General features: G+C 46.3%; 1 protein-coding gene across 1 annotated transcript in view; it reads left to right on the forward strand.

Annotated features, from left to right (window-relative positions):
• The window catches only part of KALRN (kalirin RhoGEF kinase), a 276,016-nt gene that overhangs the window by 244,644 nt on the left and 9,980 nt on the right, over window positions 1–21,392 (forward strand). The window contains 9 exon segments of the mRNA XM_044919773.1: window positions 1,664–1,759; window positions 11,450–11,580; window positions 15,814–15,880; window positions 16,688–16,791; window positions 16,975–17,044; window positions 17,327–17,413; window positions 18,161–18,253; window positions 19,021–19,071; window positions 19,938–20,015. Of these exon segments, the coding sequence (XP_044775708.1) occupies window positions 1,664–1,759; window positions 11,450–11,580; window positions 15,814–15,880; window positions 16,688–16,791; window positions 16,975–17,044; window positions 17,327–17,413; window positions 18,161–18,253; window positions 19,021–19,071; window positions 19,938–20,015 (777 nt within the window).

A 21,392-nucleotide genomic window follows, 5' to 3' on the forward strand; every position in this document is an offset into this window, starting at 1 on the left:
TATTTGGGGAGCCTCAGAACTTCTAGCAATTGGAGTTGAACTTAGTAAAATAAGTTTTTACAACAGTCTATAAGGACGTTTTTAGTCTACCTATTGTAATGTTATACAACCGCCTTGATTCTCCATGTTCCCTTCTACTATTTGTTCATATGTGTATATGTTTTATTTTTATAATTGTAATATGCACTTGATATGCTCAATGTTTTATTTAATTTTTTTTAAATCTTATTAATTTTATCTTCATAACTACAATTTTAATAGCTGGGGAGTATTTCCCTTATTTGATGTATCATAATTTGCTTGACCAGTCTGTTTTGGGATATCCTGGGTTGTTTCCAGTTTTTGCTACCCTAGATAACACTGCTGCAGATCACTTTGTACATACAGCAATTGTTCTTTGGACTTCTGTCCTTGGGATAAGTTCCCAGGGGTGGGATTACGAAATCAAAAGCTTGGATTTCCAAACAGACTTAAACTCCTTTCCTGCATTCCCCAGAAGAGAAAAAAGAGTGTTGTTGTATCTCTCTTAATTATTATTTGACTGTTTTACCCCATCTCAGAAGCAAAGACCTTAAATTAGAAAAGTAGCTTCCTTTTTGAAACTCTTCCCCCTAACGTAAGGGACAAACCTGAAGCCAGAGCATGGCCAGGACATTCAGCTTTTTATCCCTGCAGTGATCAGTGTCAAAGACCAAAAGAGCATGTGTCCTGGGCCCTGGGAGCACAGTTACCCTCTGCTTAGCTATGCCAGGGGGGAAAGCTCATACGTGTGCATGCAGTGAACCATTTCTCTCCCAATTTCTTCTCAAGTAGGAGAAAGAAGATAAAAACCACCATCCCTCCATGAGGAGGATTCCCCAAACCATTGACCAAACAGCCACATGAACCAGTCAGTCCTTCTTGCTGGTATAAGTGGATGGGGGGCAGGCCCTTGGTTTGAGCCTCCTTTCACCATGAATAGGATAGTCCCTGGTGACTCCAACATGAAATACACAACTCCTTGCTAAAACCATTTATTACATCCAGGTATTTCAGTTCGGGGGCCTTAGCACAAACAGCTATGTTTGTGGAGGTGTGTGTGTATGTGTGTGTGGTGTGTGTGTGTGCACGCACGTGTACGCACATGTGAGTGGGCAGGGTTTCTAGCTTCCTGGTCTTTAAGTGCTCTGCCCTAGAATTTTTGCTTGATACACACTGAAGACCTATATTTAAAATCTGTATTTAAGCAAAGCGAAGACAATTTCTCTCCTTTGGACACATTTGAGGCTAGGTTTATGGATTCCTTTCATACCCTGGAACAGCAATGGGCAGCCCTGTCGTGGCCAGAGTTCTGTCTGTCCCTCTCCCCTGTTGCTACAGTGGGTGCAGCCCTTACCTATTGGCCTCCCGGGAACTCAGCAAACCCTGCCCTCAGCTCCTCCGGAGGCCTGCCAAAGGAGAGCCTAGTCCCATCCCTGCTTTGCTGCTGGCCAGAATTCCTGACAAGGGGTCAGGCAGGCCTGTCCCACACCCCCTCCTATCTCCCTCTGTGATCTCTTGCCTCTAGACATAAAGCTTTGCTTCTCTTGCCTGTCTTGAGCTGTGGACTTGCTGTTTTGCTTTCTAACTGCTATTCCTCATTCCTTGCTAATCTGCTTTTCCTTTGCTGCTCAATGTCTTGCAGTCCTCCTCTTTGCTAGCAGCCCGGCAGGCTTCCACTGAAGTACCTTCTGCTGCAGACCTTGTCAGTGCAATAGAACAATTGGTCAAAAGCAAGCTGGTAAGTGGGGGTCCTGGAGGCAGTTCTGTGTGTGTCTCACCTCCATGTGGCTCCCGGGGCCTGGCGTCTGTCTGCCATGGCCTCCTTTGCCCCTGTCCTCATTCCTCCTATAGGATTGTTTCTAGCTAAAGATGGTTTCCAAAAAACCTTGTGCTCCAAAGTCTTTTTAGCTTTTTTTTTTTTTTTTTTTTGGAATGGGCATAGGCAATTAATAGGCCCTTTTGGGATTGTGGCATTGATGAAAGGAAAAAAGTATCCAAGACAAAATAGCCTCCCTGTGAGCCCGGTCCGCTGACCAACAGGGATGCGGCATTTGGACAGTGACTGGTGTGTGTCTGGTTAGCCCTGAAGCTAACTTGGCTGCTGAGACACAGAACATGGATTGGGTCTTTGAAAGCACCAGGTAATTTTATTTGGGGGCCCTCAACAATTTTCTAGCTTGCAGAGTCTTGTAAAAGTCAATTGCTGATTATAACGGGGAATGGGCAAAAGTGTGTGGATACCTCCCACTAGAGATTAGAGGAGCTGAGACATACCCCCATCATGGGGGAAAACTGAACTTACGCCCCTGAAAACTGGCCTAGCTTGTGACTGTGTCAGGGCCAATCAGATCACTGCAGAGAAGGGTTATGCTCTGGCTGCTTTAGGGTTTGGGCACCATGCTGCTGAAAGAGCTCATTTTTGGATAATGCTATTCCTCTGCCCCATGTTTTTACACTGATGCGTATCTCTACAGGATGGCAATTTGAAGCATTCTCCTTGCCCTTCACCCTCATCCGTGTCACTTGTTTGGTTTTTCCTGCAACTCTCATTAGCATAACTGTCTATGCTTCTGCCAGACCTCTCTTGGGCAGTTCTGCTTATCAGCACCATTTAAACCCTCCTCCCCTTGGCCCAGGAATTAGAGGAAAATGCTGGATGCCGTGCAGGGAACACTGCCCGATCATAATTCTGATTACAGTAACTCCGTCTTTAAATCTCCCAGCTTGGAGAATACTGATGAAATTTAACACATGATTTTATTCTTCTCCTTCTAAGTTTTCCTTCCTAAGTTAGAGAGAATATTTCGGCTGATGTTTTTAGTAACTGTGTCTAAAGGTTGTCCGTTTTCCTGCCACCTTCCCTGTCTTGTTGGCGGGAGTCGAGTGCTCTCATGGGCACTCCACTGGCTTTTCAAAGCTTGCCTCTCCGACCACTCCTCACTTGCTCTCCTTTCCTCTCCACACTGACCCCCACACCCTCCTCGCTCTCCAAATACTAACAGTGTTTTTCCTTAAAAATCACCCTTTGTTTTTTTTCTTTACATTTTCCCTTTCACCACCTGACCCTGAGCCCTGACCTCATGCCTGGACTATTGCAGTAGTTCCTCTGCCCAATCAGCCTGCCTCCCGGGCCTCGGTCTCCTGGCGGGTCTTCCACGAGCACTGCTATTGCCTCTCTCCTCAATGAAGGCTCACTGCCTCCCTCCTGCCTCCATGGTTGTCTCTAGCGTTGGGGTGCCTTCAGGTACCCAAGACACTTTACTGAGGTGCAGGAAGACGATTTTGGAATCTCTTCATCTCATCATTTAAAAATGATTTGGGGCATATTTTGTTATGTACATAATGATAATACAGTAGCATGGAAATACAAGTTATAAATAAGTTACATGTTTTGGCAATGTATGACCAAAATTATGTTTACTGATCGAGGAATATGATCAAAGTTTGGAAATGACTGTATAAAATATTCCATGGATAAAATCCACATTTATCCAGTATTCTAATGCTTTGTAGCCAGCCTATGACCACTTACTTATTCCGGCTGATGAACTCTGCTCCAACCAAATTGTTTTCCTCGTGCACTTGGCTTTCCTCCCTCTGAGTTTCTGTTCATACCACCCTACTTCTCTCGAACATTCCCCCTCTTATTTTTGCTTATCTAAAGCATAGGTCCTTCAGGGCCCCACTGGAATCTCATCTGCCCAGAAGGGCTTCCCTGACTCACCCAGGCCAGATTTCCTGTGCAGTCCCATGGCAATTACTGTGTGAGCCACACACTGTGGGGGCAGCTCTTAGATAGTTCTGTTGGGTTATTTGTTAAAGTATCTTAAGCTTTTCATTATCTTAATCTGTGCAGCTTCCCTACCCAGCAAGATGATTGGTCATTTAGGACATGGTTTTCCCCTCCTCCATTAGTACACAGGAGGCTTTTACACTCATACATCAGTAGACACTTGTTTCCAAAAGGCTGTATTTTTCTGTATTTTGGATTACCTTTATCCTGCTATTACTGCTCACCTGAGCACTGCTGGGAGTCCCCACAGCCCTCTAGTTGTGTGATCGGCGTGTCTGGTGTTAAACAGGTAAGGGCAGATATTGAGAAGTCCCCTGAGAGCAAGTTTCCCAGAAGAGAGGAAGTGGAGGGTGTTGGTGGAGCAGATCAGCCCTGTAACAGGCCCTCAACAAACATCTATCAGATGAGTGGTTGCTCTGTGGTACGTTCCCACAATAAGAACTTTAACTTCTTCTTCCACCAGTAACTACTTCTTGAGGACCTGTACTGAACCCAGAATTATAGGGATTTCTTTGGCCAAACAAGTAAAACCAAGCCATGTCACGGAGAGGAATGACGGAGCAGCAGTTTGGTTTCTCAGAATCTTCTCACCAAAATTTGATCCTTTGTCCTTACCTCTGCTTTCTTTTCTCCCATCCCAGTACATACCCACTGTGGGAGAGCAATGAAGCAACAGTAGGTGGTTGTTTCCCCCAGGCATGTTTGAGAACCCCGAGTTGCATTTTTACCTCTGAGGCTTGTATTCCTATTCCTCATTAGCTCTTTAGCAGAGAAGAGGGTAAGACCTAGTACCTATGAAAGTTCCAGAGTTTTTATTTGACTGTAAGTACAACAGTGTGACAGCTGCCAAAATAGCCAGTGTGTGTTCATAGGCTAGGTTAGTGAAAGTACAGTGTACAATCAAGGAAAGTAACAGCCCCATTGTCCTCAAAGTTCTTCAGCCCGTACCTGCCATGAGTAGCGTGAGTCATGTATCAGGTTCCGAACGCAGCATTCTCAAGTGTTCTTGTACTCAGTGGAAAGGCCCCAGGAGGTAAACCGTACCATGTGGCCCATATCATTTGAAGGAAAGTTGAAGGTACTGGGTTAAATAGGGGGAGAAGTTAGGAGAGAGAAGTCTCGTAAGAGCTGTCCTGAATTCATTGAGGACTGCCGTGGGAAAGAAGGGTTGGTCTCACTCTTTGTTGCTCTGGAGGGTGGAACCTAGACCTGTGGGTGGAAGTTATCTCAGTTCAGTATGAGATGAGGTAATAAGTTCCTTTCCAATTGACAGAGTCTGGAAATTTTACAGGAGCATCTAGCATACTTGGACTTTTATATCTAGGGCTTGGATTCTTTCTACTTTCTTTTTTGGTTATTCCAGAGATAGCACCAAATTCTGCTCCACCCAAAAGCCTGGAGATCCCTGTGTCTCGGAGTCCCAGATCTGCCCTTGGTGCATTATGGTCACGTGGTCGTGACGGCACCAAGGCTTCTGCCCCAGAGTTGCTGGTAGGAAACAAGGGTAGGTGTTCTCCAGCTCACATACAATACAGACAAAAACCCTTGAAGCTCCCCTAGAACTCCTTTGACAAGTCCCTCTGGACATTAGTAGACACTTGAGTTCTCATCTGCCAGCCTTGGTCTTGAATCACTGCTTTTATTTACCAAGAGAAGATACCCACCCACCTCGCCCCAAATAGATCTCACACATTTTTTCCACATTTCGTATTAAGATACTGTCTCTAACTCCAAGCCAGGAATAAGGACTCTCCCTGCTTTCCCTGTGTGATTTTACTTTTTATTTTTTTAAGTAAACTCTAGCCCCCAACGTGGGGCTCAAACTAACAACCCCAAGATCAAGAGTCACATGCTTTACCGACCGAGCCAGCCAGGTGCCCCTCCCTGTGTGATTTTTAATAAAGCTTTTCCTAGACATGAGGATGGGTGGTAGCAGTAGTGGATATGTAGGGAATCAGAGACCTGGGTTGTAGTCCTGCCTTGGCTACTTATTGTGTAGCCGTGGGCACCTTACTTAGTCTACTTGTAGACTAAGTAGTCTTAGACAAGTACTTAGTTACTTGTAGACTAAAGGAGAGCTTTTATCTCCTTTATCAGCAGTGACGATTCTGTCCACCTGAATCTTATCTCAAAAGAGATACCATGATGATTGAGAAGGTGTGAATGTGCTTTGTAAAATGATAAGCAAGCGTCCTACACATGTTAGCTCTTAGCCATCTCATCTGTGATCTGTGTTGTGAATGTCAGGGCAAGGGAACAGTGTCATCCCTTTCTTCCATAAACACGTCCTGGGCCATGGGGACACAGTATTTGTCAGCCAATAGACTAGTGGTTGAGTGAACAGGGCAGGGTGATAGCTTAACAACCTATGTGATTTGGTTTTATTCCTCAAGTTTGAGGAACAAGAGCTTCCTGGCCATGTGAAAAATCTCGCATGTCTCTCAACAGCCACAGGATTTCACAGCCTGCCTGAGATGAAAGATCAAGTGTCTAGAAAGAACGCCTCCTGTCTGAGCCCTTGTCCTCAGATGGCATGTCACAGTAGTTCACTGGGCTTGGGATGGTACCAATGGCCCCTTGACTGATAATCCTCTGCCTTTGGGGTAGGGGCTGGCCGGGATTGAGCTCTTGTTCAGTCGACCTGGTGGCCTGGCATCCTAGAATGTGTCTACCTGCTTCAGCAAGACATCCTTCCCTCTGGTTCTCCTGCTTTGATAGCATTCACCTCTCTAGTCCAGCCCTGTGGGCCACGAAACACGACTAGGCGAGGCTGCATCTGTGTGTATGTATGCTTTGCTCTCCTCTAGATGAATTGGCCTGCTTCGTCAGTGGCAAGGTAGAGTTAGCCGAAGTTAAGAGCCCAGAGGAGAGGAAATAATGGCCACATCACACCCGTGGTGGAAGTGTATGTTTTGAGGCACTGGGTGCCTCTGGCCTCCCTCTATGGAAAAGGTTCCTGAGCTTGTTGAAATAGAAAAGTTTCGATTTCCACCAAAAAATTTTTAACACAAAGTCACAAACCTGAAATGTCATTTGCCTAAACATGACATTTTCTACTACTCAGTTATCTTCTTCCCCATCTCCACCCTTAATGTGCCTGGAAATGATTCTTATCTAGTACTTTTTGTCCAGAGAATATTATATAAATTTTTAGAACAGGGTGGGGAAGCTAAGAGGTTGGTGTGGTGCCTGGTGCTGGACCAGCACCCTTATCTGTTGTTTTTTCAGATGACCTTTGACCTCTCCCCCAAGAGTCCCATAGTACATTCAGTAAATTCTTAGAGTCCTACTGTGTGCCAGCTCTGAGATCAAGCACAGAACCTTCCTTAATGGAGCTCACACCCTAGGGTTAGTGCTCAAAATGCTCTCCTGCCTGGACTGTTGCAACATTTCCTCCCTGACTGCAGTCTGACATCTCTCTACATGACTATCAGATGGATTTTCTTTTCTTTTCTTTCTTCTTTTTAAAAAACTTTTTAATAGTTCTTTTTTTTTTTTTTTTTTTACTAATAAAAGCAATATATGCTCATTCAGGAAAAACTGGAATAAAGACAAGGGTATAAACACAAATTATATCACTGATAATATCATCATCTAGACATATTCCATGCTGAAATATTGATCTATTTTCTCCCAGACCCTTTTAAAAATAATGTAGTTAATTCGAGTGTATAGAAAAGTGAAGTCCTTTTTTCCTTTACTGTCATATCGGAGACATTTTCCCAAGTCATGAAAAGCCCTTAGGAACATTAAGACTGATCTTCCTAAAACTTAAATCCAATCATGTTAATTCCCTGCTTCAAACCCTTTCATCAATGGTTTTAGAAAGTGAAGTCTCGGGCGCCTGGGTGGCTCAGATGGTTAAGCATCTGCCTTCGGCTCAGGTCATGATCTCAGGGTCCTGGGATCGAGTCCCGCATCGGGTTCCCTGCTCCTTGGGAGCCTGCTTCTCGCTCTGCCTCTCTCTCTCTCATGAATAAATAAATAAAATCTTTAAAAAAAAAAAAAAAAGAAAGTGAAGTCTCTACTTCTTAATGCGGCACACAAAGCTCCCTATGATGTGTCCCTGCATACTTCTCCAGGGTTCTCTGTCTCACTCCTCCCCTCTTCCCTCCCAAGTGCTCATTCACCCCAAGTCACACAATATATAGTCACTTGCCACCACCCCCCACCCCTCGCCCCTTTCATACCCTATATTCTGCCTGTGTGGGCTGCTTTCAGCTTCCCAGGCTGCCCTGGGTAGGTTCAAGCCTTGATCCTTTGCTCAGAGTGCTGCTCCTGCCTGGAATGCTCTCCCATCAGGGGACCCAGTGAAATCTCTATTTCTCAATACTCAGTTCAAGCATTGCCTCTTCCTTTCCCTCCCCTCTCCACCCCCTCTTCCCCCAGAGAGCAGCCTACTCCTTTTTTCATCCCCTTTGGTGCCTCTTCCATCTAGAACAGCATCCATGATAGCTTAGATTATGGGGGGGGGGGGGGTGCGGGTAGGAAGCCAAATAGTATTCATCTTCATTTCTGCAGTGCTTGGCAAGTATTTAGCATGTAGTAGATGCTCAATGAATATTCGCTTGAGTACAAACAGATGATCAGTCGCAGTACTATAATGACTGGTGTGCAGGGGTGTGTAAAGGGTGCTTATAGGAGTCCCAAGGAGGGGCATTTTGTGGGTGTGTGACCCACAATCCAGCAGATAGGAAATGTGCTCATTTTTAATGTGGGGACAGCCTTCCTCTATACTTAGTCTACTGCTTTGAATCCTCTCTGCATTTCTGTTCCTTGGCCTTGGACCAACGGGAGGAAGTTTTGTGGCCCTCTCCTTGTGCACCTTCTCCTTTGCTGCTGAGACTATTGTGGCCTGAGCCCCGGGCAAGGCAGAAGTCCTCCCACTACCCACCAGCCCAGCCACCGCTGCCTGCCTCCCACCAGAAGCAGCACAGACAGTGGCAGGTCGCCCCTAGCTGCCCGTGGCTGGGACCCAGGATCCCCACTCCAGCCCTGGTAACCAGGTCCTCAGAGGGAACGGCATTTGAGTTAATAAGCATTGATAGCCAACGCCATTATGAGGCAGATTTCCCAGACTACAGCTTAGCCAGACCCTTGCTCTCTTCTTCCTCTCTCACTGCCTCTGCCCTGCTCATCCCCTTGCGGAGAATCATTCCCCAGAGATAATTTGGGCTGCTTTGCTCATAGGCAGGAAGATATGGAACATATTTCCCTGTGTGGCACTTCGGACTCCTCAGATATCCTTCATTCTAGAGGGTTGAAAGTGGACATGCCAAGCTGGATGTTCCACAGGAGAGCCTTGTAGGCAGAGATGTAAGCCTTTTTGCCTGGGCCTTGCAGTCAGCAACCTGCCAGCCAACAGGCTGCAGAACAAAGGCTGTAATAGGACAATGGGACAAGGAGGAGGGGAAATAAAAGGCATGTAATCAGATCAGTCACCAGCTGGGTCCATCTGCCTGGGAGCCTGTCTCTGGCGATGGCACCAGGGAACAGGTCACATGTCTTGAAAAGCCCGCCTGTCCACTGGCTTGTCAGACCCCAGCACCAGACACTCTCATTTCCTTAATAACTGGTTACAGATCCTGAATCTATAAATTTAGCTAAACTCTCCTTGACCTTTCTGTATTTTCAGCCTATGCTGCTTCTCAGGATAACAGCTTCCACGGTTGATCACTTGTCCTGTAAAATAACTTCATGACAAGTTAAAAGAAATTCTCTCTCTCGAACTTGAAAGCACTATCTTCTTAATTCTAGTTTCTGCTGTTGGTAACAAATTCATGCTTGGCCCTTGGTACATTTTGTTGATTTGGGGTAGAATAGGGGAAAGAAGGTTGACATCTCTTCTCAGCTTTACATTTTTCAGCTTTAAGTCTTTTTTTTTTAAGATGTATTCATTTATTTTATTTATTTTTTTAAAGATTTATTTATTTATTTGAGAGAGAGAGAGAGAGAGCACAAGCAGGGGGAGCGGCAGAGGGAGAGGGAGAAGCAGGCTCCCCACTGAGCAGGGAGCTGTGGTGGGACTTGATCCCAAGACCCTGCGATCATGACCTGAGCCGAAGGCAGGCGCTTAACCGACTGAGCCACCCAGGCACCCTTATTCATTTATTTTTGAGAAAGAATGGGGAAGGGACAGAGAGAGAGGGGGAGAGAAATCTCAAGCAGACTCCCTGCTGAGCATGGAGCCCAACGTGGGGCGTGATCTCACAACCCCGAGATCATGACCTGAGCCAAAACCAAGAGTTGGACGCTTAACCTACGGAGACACCAGGTGCCCCTCAGGTTTACATCTTAATATCTACCACCTGTTCTCATATAATGAATCACCCGACACCTCATTTACTTTTTGTTTCATTCCCCTGGACTTTTCCTTTTATTTGTCCTATCTTGAAGTACAGCAGCTATGAGAATTTAGACAGATACTCCAAGTGCAGGCTGTTTAACACTATGCTGAAGCCTTTTGTTTCTCCCACCCTTTTGGAGACGTTTTGATCTTTGTGACTTTGACCTCAAGGCCGATGTTTTCAAAGACTTCCATAGCGAAGCCTTTCCTTTGAGCCGCAGAGACTGTTGTAAACAGGCCTCTTGTGTGGGTAGTTTGGATTAGACTCCCATATTTGTTTTAGAGTCGCTCACCTTGAGCTTGATCTCCAGGCTTACGGTTTATCCACATTGCTTCTGCCATGTTCCAAAATGAAATGCTAAGTGTCGCTGTGTGATCTTTCTTTGAGGACATCTGTAAAAATGCTAAGATTGGCCCCATTTTTACATATCCTTCTTGTTAACAGCTTCAAGGGGGGGGAGAGCTCATCATTGTAGAATATTTTTAATTTTTCAAGGGATTATATAACTATTGTCTCGGTATATTCCTTAGAAATCTGTAGAAAGGAGAGATCTGATTTGAAAATTGAAAAAAACTGAAGCATGCATGGAATAATTGCAGCTGTCTCACTTAAGATCATCCAGTGATAGCAGATTTGGGGTTAGAATCCTTTGCCTTTAACTCTTTCTAGAGTACTGTATTAATACCTTTACCTTGTTTCTCAATCCTGCAGTACCTTAACTAAAAGAAATTAAAGGAATTCATAAATGAAAGAAAACCCTTGGTAAATAACCTTAGCAAAGATATTTTTAGGAAAGGCTAAATCTATTGACCTCTTCCTGTCTGCATCTCATTGGCCTCTTGGGGAAAAAAAGTATAGCTGATTTAACAAACACGAGTTTACCCAACTAGCTCTCCTGTCGCTACCCTTCCCTTATCAATTGGCATTTGATGGTCCCACAACTGATTTTCTTTTCTAACTGCTTCATTAGCGTACAATTGCAATGATTAGCTTTACCTCTGTAGCTCTTACCCAGATACAAGTCACTTTGACAATTTTCATTATGTCGGGAAATTGGCAGCACATGACGGCAAGTTCATCCTGATTGCCTGAGAAGGCGGCAGCTCTGGGCAGTCTGCTGCAGGGAGAGGAGAGTACCTGGCTTTCTGGCACTTGATTGACGTTCGGTGAGAACTGCCTTGGCTACTGGTCTACCAAGTTGGCTGCTGCTAGGCTGGAGGGGACACAAGGGCCTCCAGATGACTTTTCAATGTACACTTCCCTAAGGCTGTTTTTCTTCTCTTTTCAGAGTCTAGAAGGAGGCTCATACCGGGGAAGCTTGAAAGACCCTGTAGGCTGCCTGAATGAGGGGATGACCCCACCCACACCTCCTAGAAACCTGGAAGAAGAACAGAAAGCCAAGGCCCTGAGAGGCCGGATGTAAGTGATTTCTCCAGATTCTACCCTAGTGCACATGTGTACAATGGGTTAAGGTTGGAGGAAGTTTGGGGAGGATTACAGAGGGGTTCCCCACACTGTATTTCCATTGATATCATTCATTCTAAGTAAAGGTGACCTAGATCTGTACAGTGTACATTGATAAACAAGGCACTGCAATGGCACTGACTTTAAGAATTTTAGGCTGAAGTATCCTCTTGGGAGATAGCAGCTATTATTGACAAAGTGTGGTTATAACCAAAGTCTGCTAGAAATTTATTTTATTTATTTTTTTTTTTAAAGATTTTATTTATTTATTTGAGAGAGAGAGAGCACATGAGAGGGGGGAGGGTCAGAGGGAGAAGCAGACTCCCCGCTGAGCGGGGAGCCCGATGCGGGACTCGGTCCAGGGACTCCAGGATCATGACCTGAGCCGAAGGCAGTCGCTTAACCAACTGAGCCACCCAGGCGCCCTCTGCTAGAAATTTAAAACATGTTGGGGCGCCTGGGTGGCTCAGTTGGTTAAGCGTCTGCCTTCGGCTCAGGTCATGATCCCAGGGTCCTGAGATCAAGCCCCGCATCGGGCTCCCTGCTTAGCAGGGAAGACTGCTTCTCCCTTTCCCACTGCCTCTGCATTCTCTCTCTCTCTCTCAAATAAATAAATAAATCTCTTATAAAAGAAATAACACATGCTGATAAAAGGAAAACAACAAAGTGCAGGAACTATGGGACTATTATTATGGTCCCATATTAGAGAATCCATGATAGAAAGTCTGGTAGAGTTGCACCTGAGGAAACATTTCTCAAAATGTAGGGAAGTCATATGTAGGAAAGGCATCTGTTGTGCCAGTTGGCAGAGCCTAGCTCCACTCCTTTTCTAATCGTTTAATTTTGCATCTGTTTGTGGACTTAGCTCCAAGAGAATGTCTTCAATTTTTTTTAATAGTTGGGGGTAAGTAAAATTCACATTGCAGCCCATTTCACAAAAATCCATATTTTATGCAAGGTTTGAGTTATCCACCCTGATGTCAACTCCGTCTTCTGTTATTTGAGATGATCAAGAAGATATCAGATACCATTAATGCAAAACCACAATTCCTCCAAAAGTTTAATTTTCCTGTTTTGGGTTTGACTCCATGTTGGAAGCAGAGCTTGATGAGTCTTGGACATGGCCTGGTGTGTGAGAGATTGTAAAGCCCAGAGAACTGGTCCCTTTGCTAATTAGTCTGTCCTTCTCCCTCAGACTCGTCGTTCCTTTAGCCTGGTCACAGATATGAGGATTAGCAAAAATCAGTGAGGCCAGGCCCTTCTGTTGCCTGGAAACAGGCAAAGTGAACATTTATGAGTTTCTTTCCCAGGAAACAAAAGTAGAAACGTCATAGCCAGGGCCTGGCCTCAGAGCAGGGCTGTCACCTCATAGTGGAGCTGGGCAAGTATCTCTTCAGTTCCAAACTTACCCCTCAACTTTATGGGTACTCAGGGGAACCCCAAGAATGGAATAGAGGTAGAAAAATACCATCCCTAAATGGACATTTTCTAGGACTTGTACAAAGCTGCTTCTCTTTAGCTTCTCAGGATTGTTTTTACATAGAAGAGGCAGCATTGGAGCCGATGTTCTTTGTCAAGCCAAGCAAAACTCAGATCAGGGAGGAGACCTTTGGGGTAGCAGGTGGTCCTTGGCCAAGCCTGTCACTGCTCTTGTCACTTTGGTTGAACAGGCCCATGAGCAGTCATGTAAGCTATTGTCCTGCTTCCAGATGTGCTGTTGTCTGATTTTGCTCCAACAGACAAAAGTTTATTGCCTCTTTTGCTCTCTTTACCCATTTATTCTCCTCCTTCTTACTCTTTTGCCTGACCCCACAGCTCTCTGCATCCTGAGCTATCCTGAAAATCCAGCTGTTACCAATGTCTCATTGCTCTTGCTGTAACTTATGGCCATGATGAAAGAGAGGATATATATACATGTCTAATTGTGAACTCTGTGTGAGGCGAGAGGCCAGGGAGTTGGGGGGCTTGGGGGAGGTGAGGTACAGAGAATGGAGACTCAGTCCAGACATCAAAGGGTTAAATGAGAGCTCCCTGGAGAAAAGATGAAAACAAAGTTATTTGTCCAGGACAAGAAAAATGCTGAGAGTGGGCTTGATTGTCTTCAAGTTTTAGCGCCTCATTGATTGAACAATAGGTGTTGAACACCTATTCTGCACCAAGGTATGGGATATATCAGTGAGTAAAACAAACAATGACAACAAAAGATAAGTCCTTGCTCTCATGGCAAGTGTACACTGTAAAGGGAGAAATTATACAGTAAACAAAATAAAAATAAATTAGGAAATATGTTAGAAGCTGGAAAAAGAAGAAATAGTAAGGGAGATTTGGAGTATAGTTGAGCCTGTGTTGCAGTTTTAAATGGTTCTGACATTTGCACAAAGACTAGAAGCAGGTAAGGAATAAGCCACTAGCCACGGCCATTAGCCATGGAGGGAAAGGGTTCTTGGCTGAGGGAACAGCCAATACAAAGCTTCTAAGAGATTTCCTGTGTAAGACCAGCCATTCCCCATCATTGTGAAACACAGAAGTTAGAAATAGGTCTGACCCATAGCTGGAAGAAGTTTAGTTGGACCAAAGGATAACATTTACCTTGTAAATAACCTTTACTAATAAGAACCGAACATTTGTTAAAATGCTTTATTATCAGTTCGATTTATTTGGCAATTAATCATGTACTGTCTTGTGCTGCATGTAACTTAAATCTTTTATGGACGTTTTCAGAATGTCTATTAATGTGCCATGATCTCCCCAAGTATTTCATCAGGCCTTCAAGGGAAATGATGCCAGGCCCACTAGCAGCACCTTGTCTAATCAGTCCCCTTCCCTAGAGGCTGGAAAGCCCAGGACAGCCCTCAATCTGTCAGCAGATACCATAGGATAAAAATATCGCCTAGAGACAGGGAGCTGGACTTCATCTCCAAAGGGCCCTCCCAGCCCCAAATTCCCACTCCCACTTTCCTGTGGGTTTCTGCCACTTTCCTCCAAGTAGTAATGTGGGCCATGCTGAAGATATATTTAAATGCTTTTATTTGGCCTTGCCAGTTCCTTCCTGTGGCCTATAACACATGATTGTGGATTGTGTATATTGGAGAGAGGAAACTGGTTGGAAGTACTGGACGTGCTGATAAAGAAGCATGTGTTCCTTTTTGCTTTCTCCCCATCACCCTGAGGCCCAGATCCGGGGATTTGTTGGCTTCTCATGCCGTATAGATCAAGAATTTCAGATGAATTGCTTCCTGGGTTCAGAACAGTTATAGCCCTTATGCTGGGGTCCGCTTTGGACATCCCAGAACTCTATCCCTTCTGCCACTTGGGCCAAAAATGCAGTTGTGTGGCTCCAGGCAAAAAAGCTAGTAGGAGTCAGACTCCAGTAAGCCGCACGGCACCTAGCCTGCTCCCGTGCACAGCCCTGAGTGTTTTATGTCCAGCTCTTTACTCTCTGGACAGAAAGAAAGAGAAGTGCTTGGTTTTGAGGTCTCAGGGACCCCAGTGAGCCAGTCTGAGTAGTTTGCCAGGCAGCGGGCAACAGTGAAAGAGCAGAGTCTTTGGACTCTGGTACAATAGGTTCAGATCCCAACTCTGCTACGGACTTTGTCATCATGGGCAGCACGGCCTCAGTATCTTCCTCTATAGAAAACAGGGCTTACACTGCCTCCCTTGATATAAGCATGAGAAATTCCAGATGAAGTGCTGGCACAAAGCAAATGCTCCGAGAGGAGGAAATCATTAACAAGAAAGAAACTAAGAAAACAAGGGTTCTTGTAGTGGTTACACCCCACATCTGTAGGGGAGAGGGGAGGCTGCTGCATTGAAAGTTGTGATTATGGGGTGTCTGCAGTCAACCTTTCTGGCTCTGACTGGGGCTTTTGCAGGCCGGTTACCAGGGACACCTATCGGAATAATTGTAGCTTCTGTATCTCAAAGGCCTCACTTGATGTTGGTGTCTCTGAGACCTCAAAGGTTGGTTATCAAGCAAATGCCTTTCTCCTCTTGGTAATCACAGAATGGAGTTGGAAATGGAGGAAGAAAATCTCATGGTGAGCCCTTGGCCTCAAAGCTTTCATAACTCAGTTTTGCCAAAATGTCTTGTCATAAAAGTGCCAAAGTAACTTTCCTGTCAACTTAAGTGTGAAGATTTCTTGCTTTACAATGAAGAGGAACCCTCATTGTTCTTAATCTCCTGCTCAGGTTTGTCCTGAATGAGCTGGTACAGACAGAAAAGGACTATGTCAAGGATCTGGGGATTGTGGTGGAGGTGAGTATGTAGCTCAAGGTGGGTCTGCGGTCACCTAACCAGAGGCATGTTGGACCCTATCTGGGCCCAGGTATTTTTAACTTGTGGGTTATGTGCAAATACTTCTGTGTATTTGCAGAAATGAAACTAAAAATGACAACAGATCAGATGAAATATGTAGGGTTTTTTTTTTCTTTTCTCCTTGAAATATGAGAGATTCAGAGGGAGATGGGGTCCCAAATGTTGCAGCATCTGGGGGAGCCTCTTGGTTAAAGCTGAGTCCTTTCACCTTGTTTTAGGTGACCAGTTACTCTCTCAAGAGCTCTTCCTTGGCGTTTAACCATATGGACATATATTCTTCAGAGCTATGAGTCACCATGGGCACAAGCAGGGCACTCCTAGTGAAACCTTGGGGCTTAGAGTCTCCTTAGATTTTAAGAAGAATGTTATGGCTACCAAGAGGACAGACAAAGAAAAATCCACCCATAAGACAAGACTGACAAGTCCACAGTTAAGAGTCAACTTGGTGGTAAATAAAACAGCGCTCTTCTTAGGGATTTACTTTAGGGGCATTTAGATTCTTGGATGAAAAAGACTTTCTCTTAAGGGGGCTGGAGACAAAGAAGGGGACCTAGAACTTCATCAGAGTTGTGTCTGTCACTCTGCATGGGGTGAAGTCCTGGCTGGACACCGAGAAACCACAGAAGAGCTTGCCCTCAGACTCCTGCAGAGAGGGGGCATTTACACTGGGGGGGCTGCGGTACATGGGGCTTGGCAAGAAAGCTTTCTCCTGAAAATGCCCCACTGACCCCTGCCTCTGCTCTACAGGGCTTCATGAAGAGAATAGAAGAAAAGGGTGTCCCTGAGGACATGCGAGGGAAGGATAAAATCGTGTTTGGAAATATTCACCAGATTTACGACTGGCATAAGGAGTAAGTGCCACGTTGTCCTGAGGACAGGGCATCCTGCGAATCCAGGACCCTCCCATCCTCCCCCTGCAGCTGACCTTAGGGGTAGGGTTGGGGGAGAGTCTGGTGTCATTTATCTCCTCACAGAGAAATAATACTGTTCTGAAGGAGGTGGCTTCCTTCCCTTATCCCCCTCCCTCCTTTTAGTTTTTTCCTGGCTGAACTGGAAAAATGTATCCAGGAGCAAGACAGACTGGCCCAGCTCTTTATTAAACACGTGAGTGCTTCCCTGCAGCCTCTGCACCGCACCCCTCCCCGCATGCCTTCGAAAATTCCTCTTCTCTCCCGCTCTTCTCGCCACTTGCCTGCCTTCTCGCCCCTCTCTGAGGGCTTTTTTTTTTTTTGGTGAGATGGGCTGTTGCCTACTGCGTGTCCTCTTGCGTCCGTGGTATTTAACTGCCGGTGTCCCCAGAGCGCGGGGCGTGGGGGCCGTGGTGCTCTGAGGCGGGGGCCGCGGGCGGGGGGCGGCCGCCTGAGCGCCCGCCGTCTGCCTCTGCAGGAGCGGAAGCTGCACATCTACGTGTGGTACTGCCAGAACAAGCCGCGCTCCGAGTACATCGTCGCCGAGTACGACGCTTACTTCGAAGTAAGCTGCTCGGGCTTCGCTGAGACGGGGGCGGGGAAGCAACTCGGGCCGAGGCAGCCGCAGTCCGAAAGGCCAGCCATCGTCCAGCCACAGCTCCCCACCCCCCCCCCCCCCCCCCCCCCCCCAGCGCTGGGACCCCTTCCGGGGAGCCACTGGCTTGGCTCAGTTCCCATGGCTGGAGCTGAGGCGGCCCGGCGGCCCGTGTGTGCAATGACGGGGACACGCGTCAGGAGCTCCGTGCCCCCCTTCCGGGACCGTCCCCAGCGCAGGCCCGCCCCCCGCTCCTCAGTCAGGCTGTCTGCTCCCGCTGCGGAGGTTCCGTCAAGCACCTGCGAGTGTTTGTTGTGCCCCGGGCCCGGAAGCGCCGCTCTGGGGGGAGGAGAGAGAGGCAAGGCTGCGCCTCAGGAAGAGCCCTCAGCCGACTTCTCGCAGATCCTAGGTGAAGCCCTTATGACGTGACCCTGGAGCAGCAGAGGGAACGGAATACCCGCTCCGGCATGTCCCCCAGGGCCGGAGTGAGAGGACGCGGGGTGGGAAAGTGCCCGACCTGCAGAAGGTGGCCGGCCGTTATGTGTTGTTCATAACACGTTAGCAGCTGTGTGGGCAACTCTCCCTCTCCCCCGGTTTGAGGGTTCTAAAACTTCATTAGCAAACGTGAGGGCCTGTCCTTCTCACCTTGCCCCCTAATCCCCAGGACCCCAGTCCTTTGGCTCCTTTTTCTTCTAACGTAGCTCCCTTGTGTTCCAGGAGGTGAAACAGGAGATAAATCAAAGGCTGACGCTTAGCGACTTCCTTATCAAGCCCATTCAGAGAATCACAAAATATCAGTTGCTCCTCAAGGTAAGAGAGCTGTGAGCCTGAGTCAGGGCCGGAGAAGGGTCTTCTCAGGCTCCGAGTTGGGGAGCAGGTCAGCGTGAGGCTCTGTCTCCACCACACCTTTCCCATGAACGGGGGGGGGGCATCTGTGGGCTGTTACCTTGCCTTGTCTGTTACTTGTGTCAGCTCTGCCCCCAAATAAATCGCATGCATGTCATTCCTGCCTTTAAGGTTGGAGGTTAGTTCATTTTCTTTCAATGCACTCTCTTTGTCACCGACTTGGGACCTTTACAAAATAAAAAATAGTAACATAAAATCAGAGTGACCACGAGGAGAAAGAAGAGCCAGGGCAAGGCCCTGGAAAGCTTAGATGAGTAATACCTAAAATTTGATCATATTTTACTTTTTAAAAATGGTTTAATTTGGTTTGTCTTACAGAATTTGAGGTAAATGGAAGAGAGAGATTGAGCTTTCCTTTCTCCCAGCCTTTCTGGACATAACCCCCCCTCTCTTCATGCTTACAGTCTCCTTCTCACTTCTTCCCTCCCTCCCCGCCCCCTTGCTTTTCCCACAGCTTTTAATCTTTGAGTATTTGGGGGTTTTTCTCCAGTTGTTTCCAATATGACTCATAAGTTCATATCTCGGCTTCTACAACGCACTGCCGTGTCTGTTGGGGAGGAAAGTTGTCTGGGTGTCATTGGAGGTTTTATGATGCTGGATTTTTAATAGTGCTCTATTTTCCTAACTGATGTCACCATCCTGCACCCTTCCCCGCTCCCCCCACTTGCCAGGACTTCCTGAGATACAGTGAGAAGGCTGGTTTGGAGTGTTCCGATATCGAGGTGAGTCTTCTGCTTGCAACACTGGCTGTTCTCGGTGACAGCGTTAGATGTGTATCTCTAAGGGAGAAGAACTGGCTCTCGAGGACCAAGGGTCCAGGCAGAGTCCTCTCAGTGAGAGCCCCTTGCAAGCAGCTGCTCGACAGGATGGGGAATGGCAAATAGTAATAAACACTGAGTGTTTTTCTATAACCCGAGAATTCTGTCCTGGGACAGACCAGAGTTTCACCCCACTCGTGTTCTCCATGTGGCTCCAGTGACATGGTGGGAAGGGGGGGCGGGTATTTGAGTCCTCTAACATCCTTCAGAGATTCAGTGTTTCAGTGTGCAGTTTCATCCATGAATCCAGGTACTATTTGAGTTCAACACATAAAATATCCTGTTTTCACTCCCTCCCCTACCCCTGAGGATTACTCCCTAAGTGAAGTCCTTTGAGACAATGTCACCATGGGGATTATTATAAGCCGGAGAGGTTACAGACCATTCTGGCAGGTTATTTTAGGTTAAAACCTATAGTGTTTCACAAGCTAGGCTAAGCTGTTGCTTAGGCAGCCAAGAAGCCACAGAGAGAAGAAAGAAAATATGAGAAGGAAAGAGAATTGCTAAATAAAAGTGGGAAGGAGGAAAAGACTGGCTGGGTAGCCTCCCCACATGTGGTCACTGATTCACATGGGGCCCTGCACTGAGGACCAATACCCCAACAGAAAATCCCATACTGCTCTAGGAGTGGGCTCCATATTGCTCTACCAGTGTCCTTTCCTAGAATCAGGGAGCCCCTAGGAGGTCCCTGTATTCCAGCACAGAATTGCCCTAAGCTTCCTGCCCGAGTGCTCATCCTGCTCCTGAGCTGCTGTTGTTCTCTCCCGCAGAAAGCCGTGGAGTTAATGTGCCTTGTTCCAAAACGCTGCAATGACATGATGAATCTGGGACGCCTGCAGGGCTTTGAGGTGAGCCCTTAAGGAATGCTTCCAAGCCCTCTCTCTTCTGGACAACAGGAGCTGGGGCAATGAGGCAGCTTCCCTTTGAAGCCCTGTGCCCACCTCCTCTGCCGCCTCCACTCACCATCTGTGCCTTCATGCCAGGCCCCTCTGGCTCGTGGGCCCAAAAGATGTATCTATTTAGGATGTCCAGTAATAGGGCAGTCAGAGGAAGCTACAGAGCAGTCTACCAAACTGGAGTCACAATTCCAAGGGGGTTGGAAAGACCCAAAATTCCTTAAAACTGTGGACCTGGCAGTGACCTCTTTGCTTTGCTTTCTTGCTTGGGACGTGAGTGCGGGGAATGTGAGGGAGAGTGGGACTAGGGGATGGAAGTAGCACCAGAGGGAAAATGGAACACTTTTTCTTTTTTTTTTTTTTTTGAGAGAGTGGTTCTAGGTCTACATAATGGCTGGCTTTTTAGTTAAATGAACATTTAAAGCTTTAAAACGTGTGCATATTTCTATTCTTTGAAAAAGAGAATCAAGTCTTAGGAGAAACAGCTAGATGTCCCCAGAATTTTGGCTTCAGTGAATAACTAGTTTGCTAGGGCTGCCATAACAAGTCCCACAGACTGGGTGGCTTAAACAACAGAATTTATCTATCATCTCACTTTTCCAGAGGCTAGGAGTCCGAGATCCAGGTATAGGCAGTGATGGTTTCTCCTGAGGGCTGTGAGGGACAGATCTGTTCAGGCCTGTCTCCTTGGCCTGTAAATGGCCATCGTCATGTTCACATGGCATTCTTCCTGTGTCTTCACACTGTCTTCCCTCTGTACATTTTTCTATGTCCAAATTTCCCCTTTTTATGAGGACACCAATCATGTTCGAGTAGAGCTCACCCTAATGACCTCACTTTAATTTGATTCTCTCTGTAAAGATCCTGTCTTCCAATATGGTCACATTCTGAGATACCCAGGGTCAGGACTTCAACATATGAAGGGGGTGGAGGTGGAGCAATTCAACTCATAACAGTGAACCTTTGAAGAGAAAATGGACTTTCCTACCATAACCTTGATAAGTGGCTGCCATTAGTTTATATCCAAACCTCATATGCTAAGTACATATAATCTGTTTTGGATATTAATATGATAAAATTGGAACTGACACAATTATTGACTGGCATTTAATAATTGTTGAACCCCTTAGAGAAGGATGTAGATCTTCTCATCCTGTTTCCTGGTAATTCTGCAACCTAAGATTTTATTATTTCTTTCTAGAGAAAAAGGGTTCCTAGAAGTTGAGATAATAAAGAAATAATAGCGTCCCCCCCCCCCCCGGCTAAATTAGGATAGGATAGGATAGAATAGAATAGAATAGAATAGAATAGAATAGAATAGAATAGAAT

Source organism: Neomonachus schauinslandi, chromosome 1, assembly GCF_002201575.2.
Source record: "Neomonachus schauinslandi chromosome 1, ASM220157v2, whole genome shotgun sequence".
Lineage (NCBI taxonomy): Eukaryota > Metazoa > Chordata > Mammalia > Carnivora > Phocidae > Neomonachus > Neomonachus schauinslandi.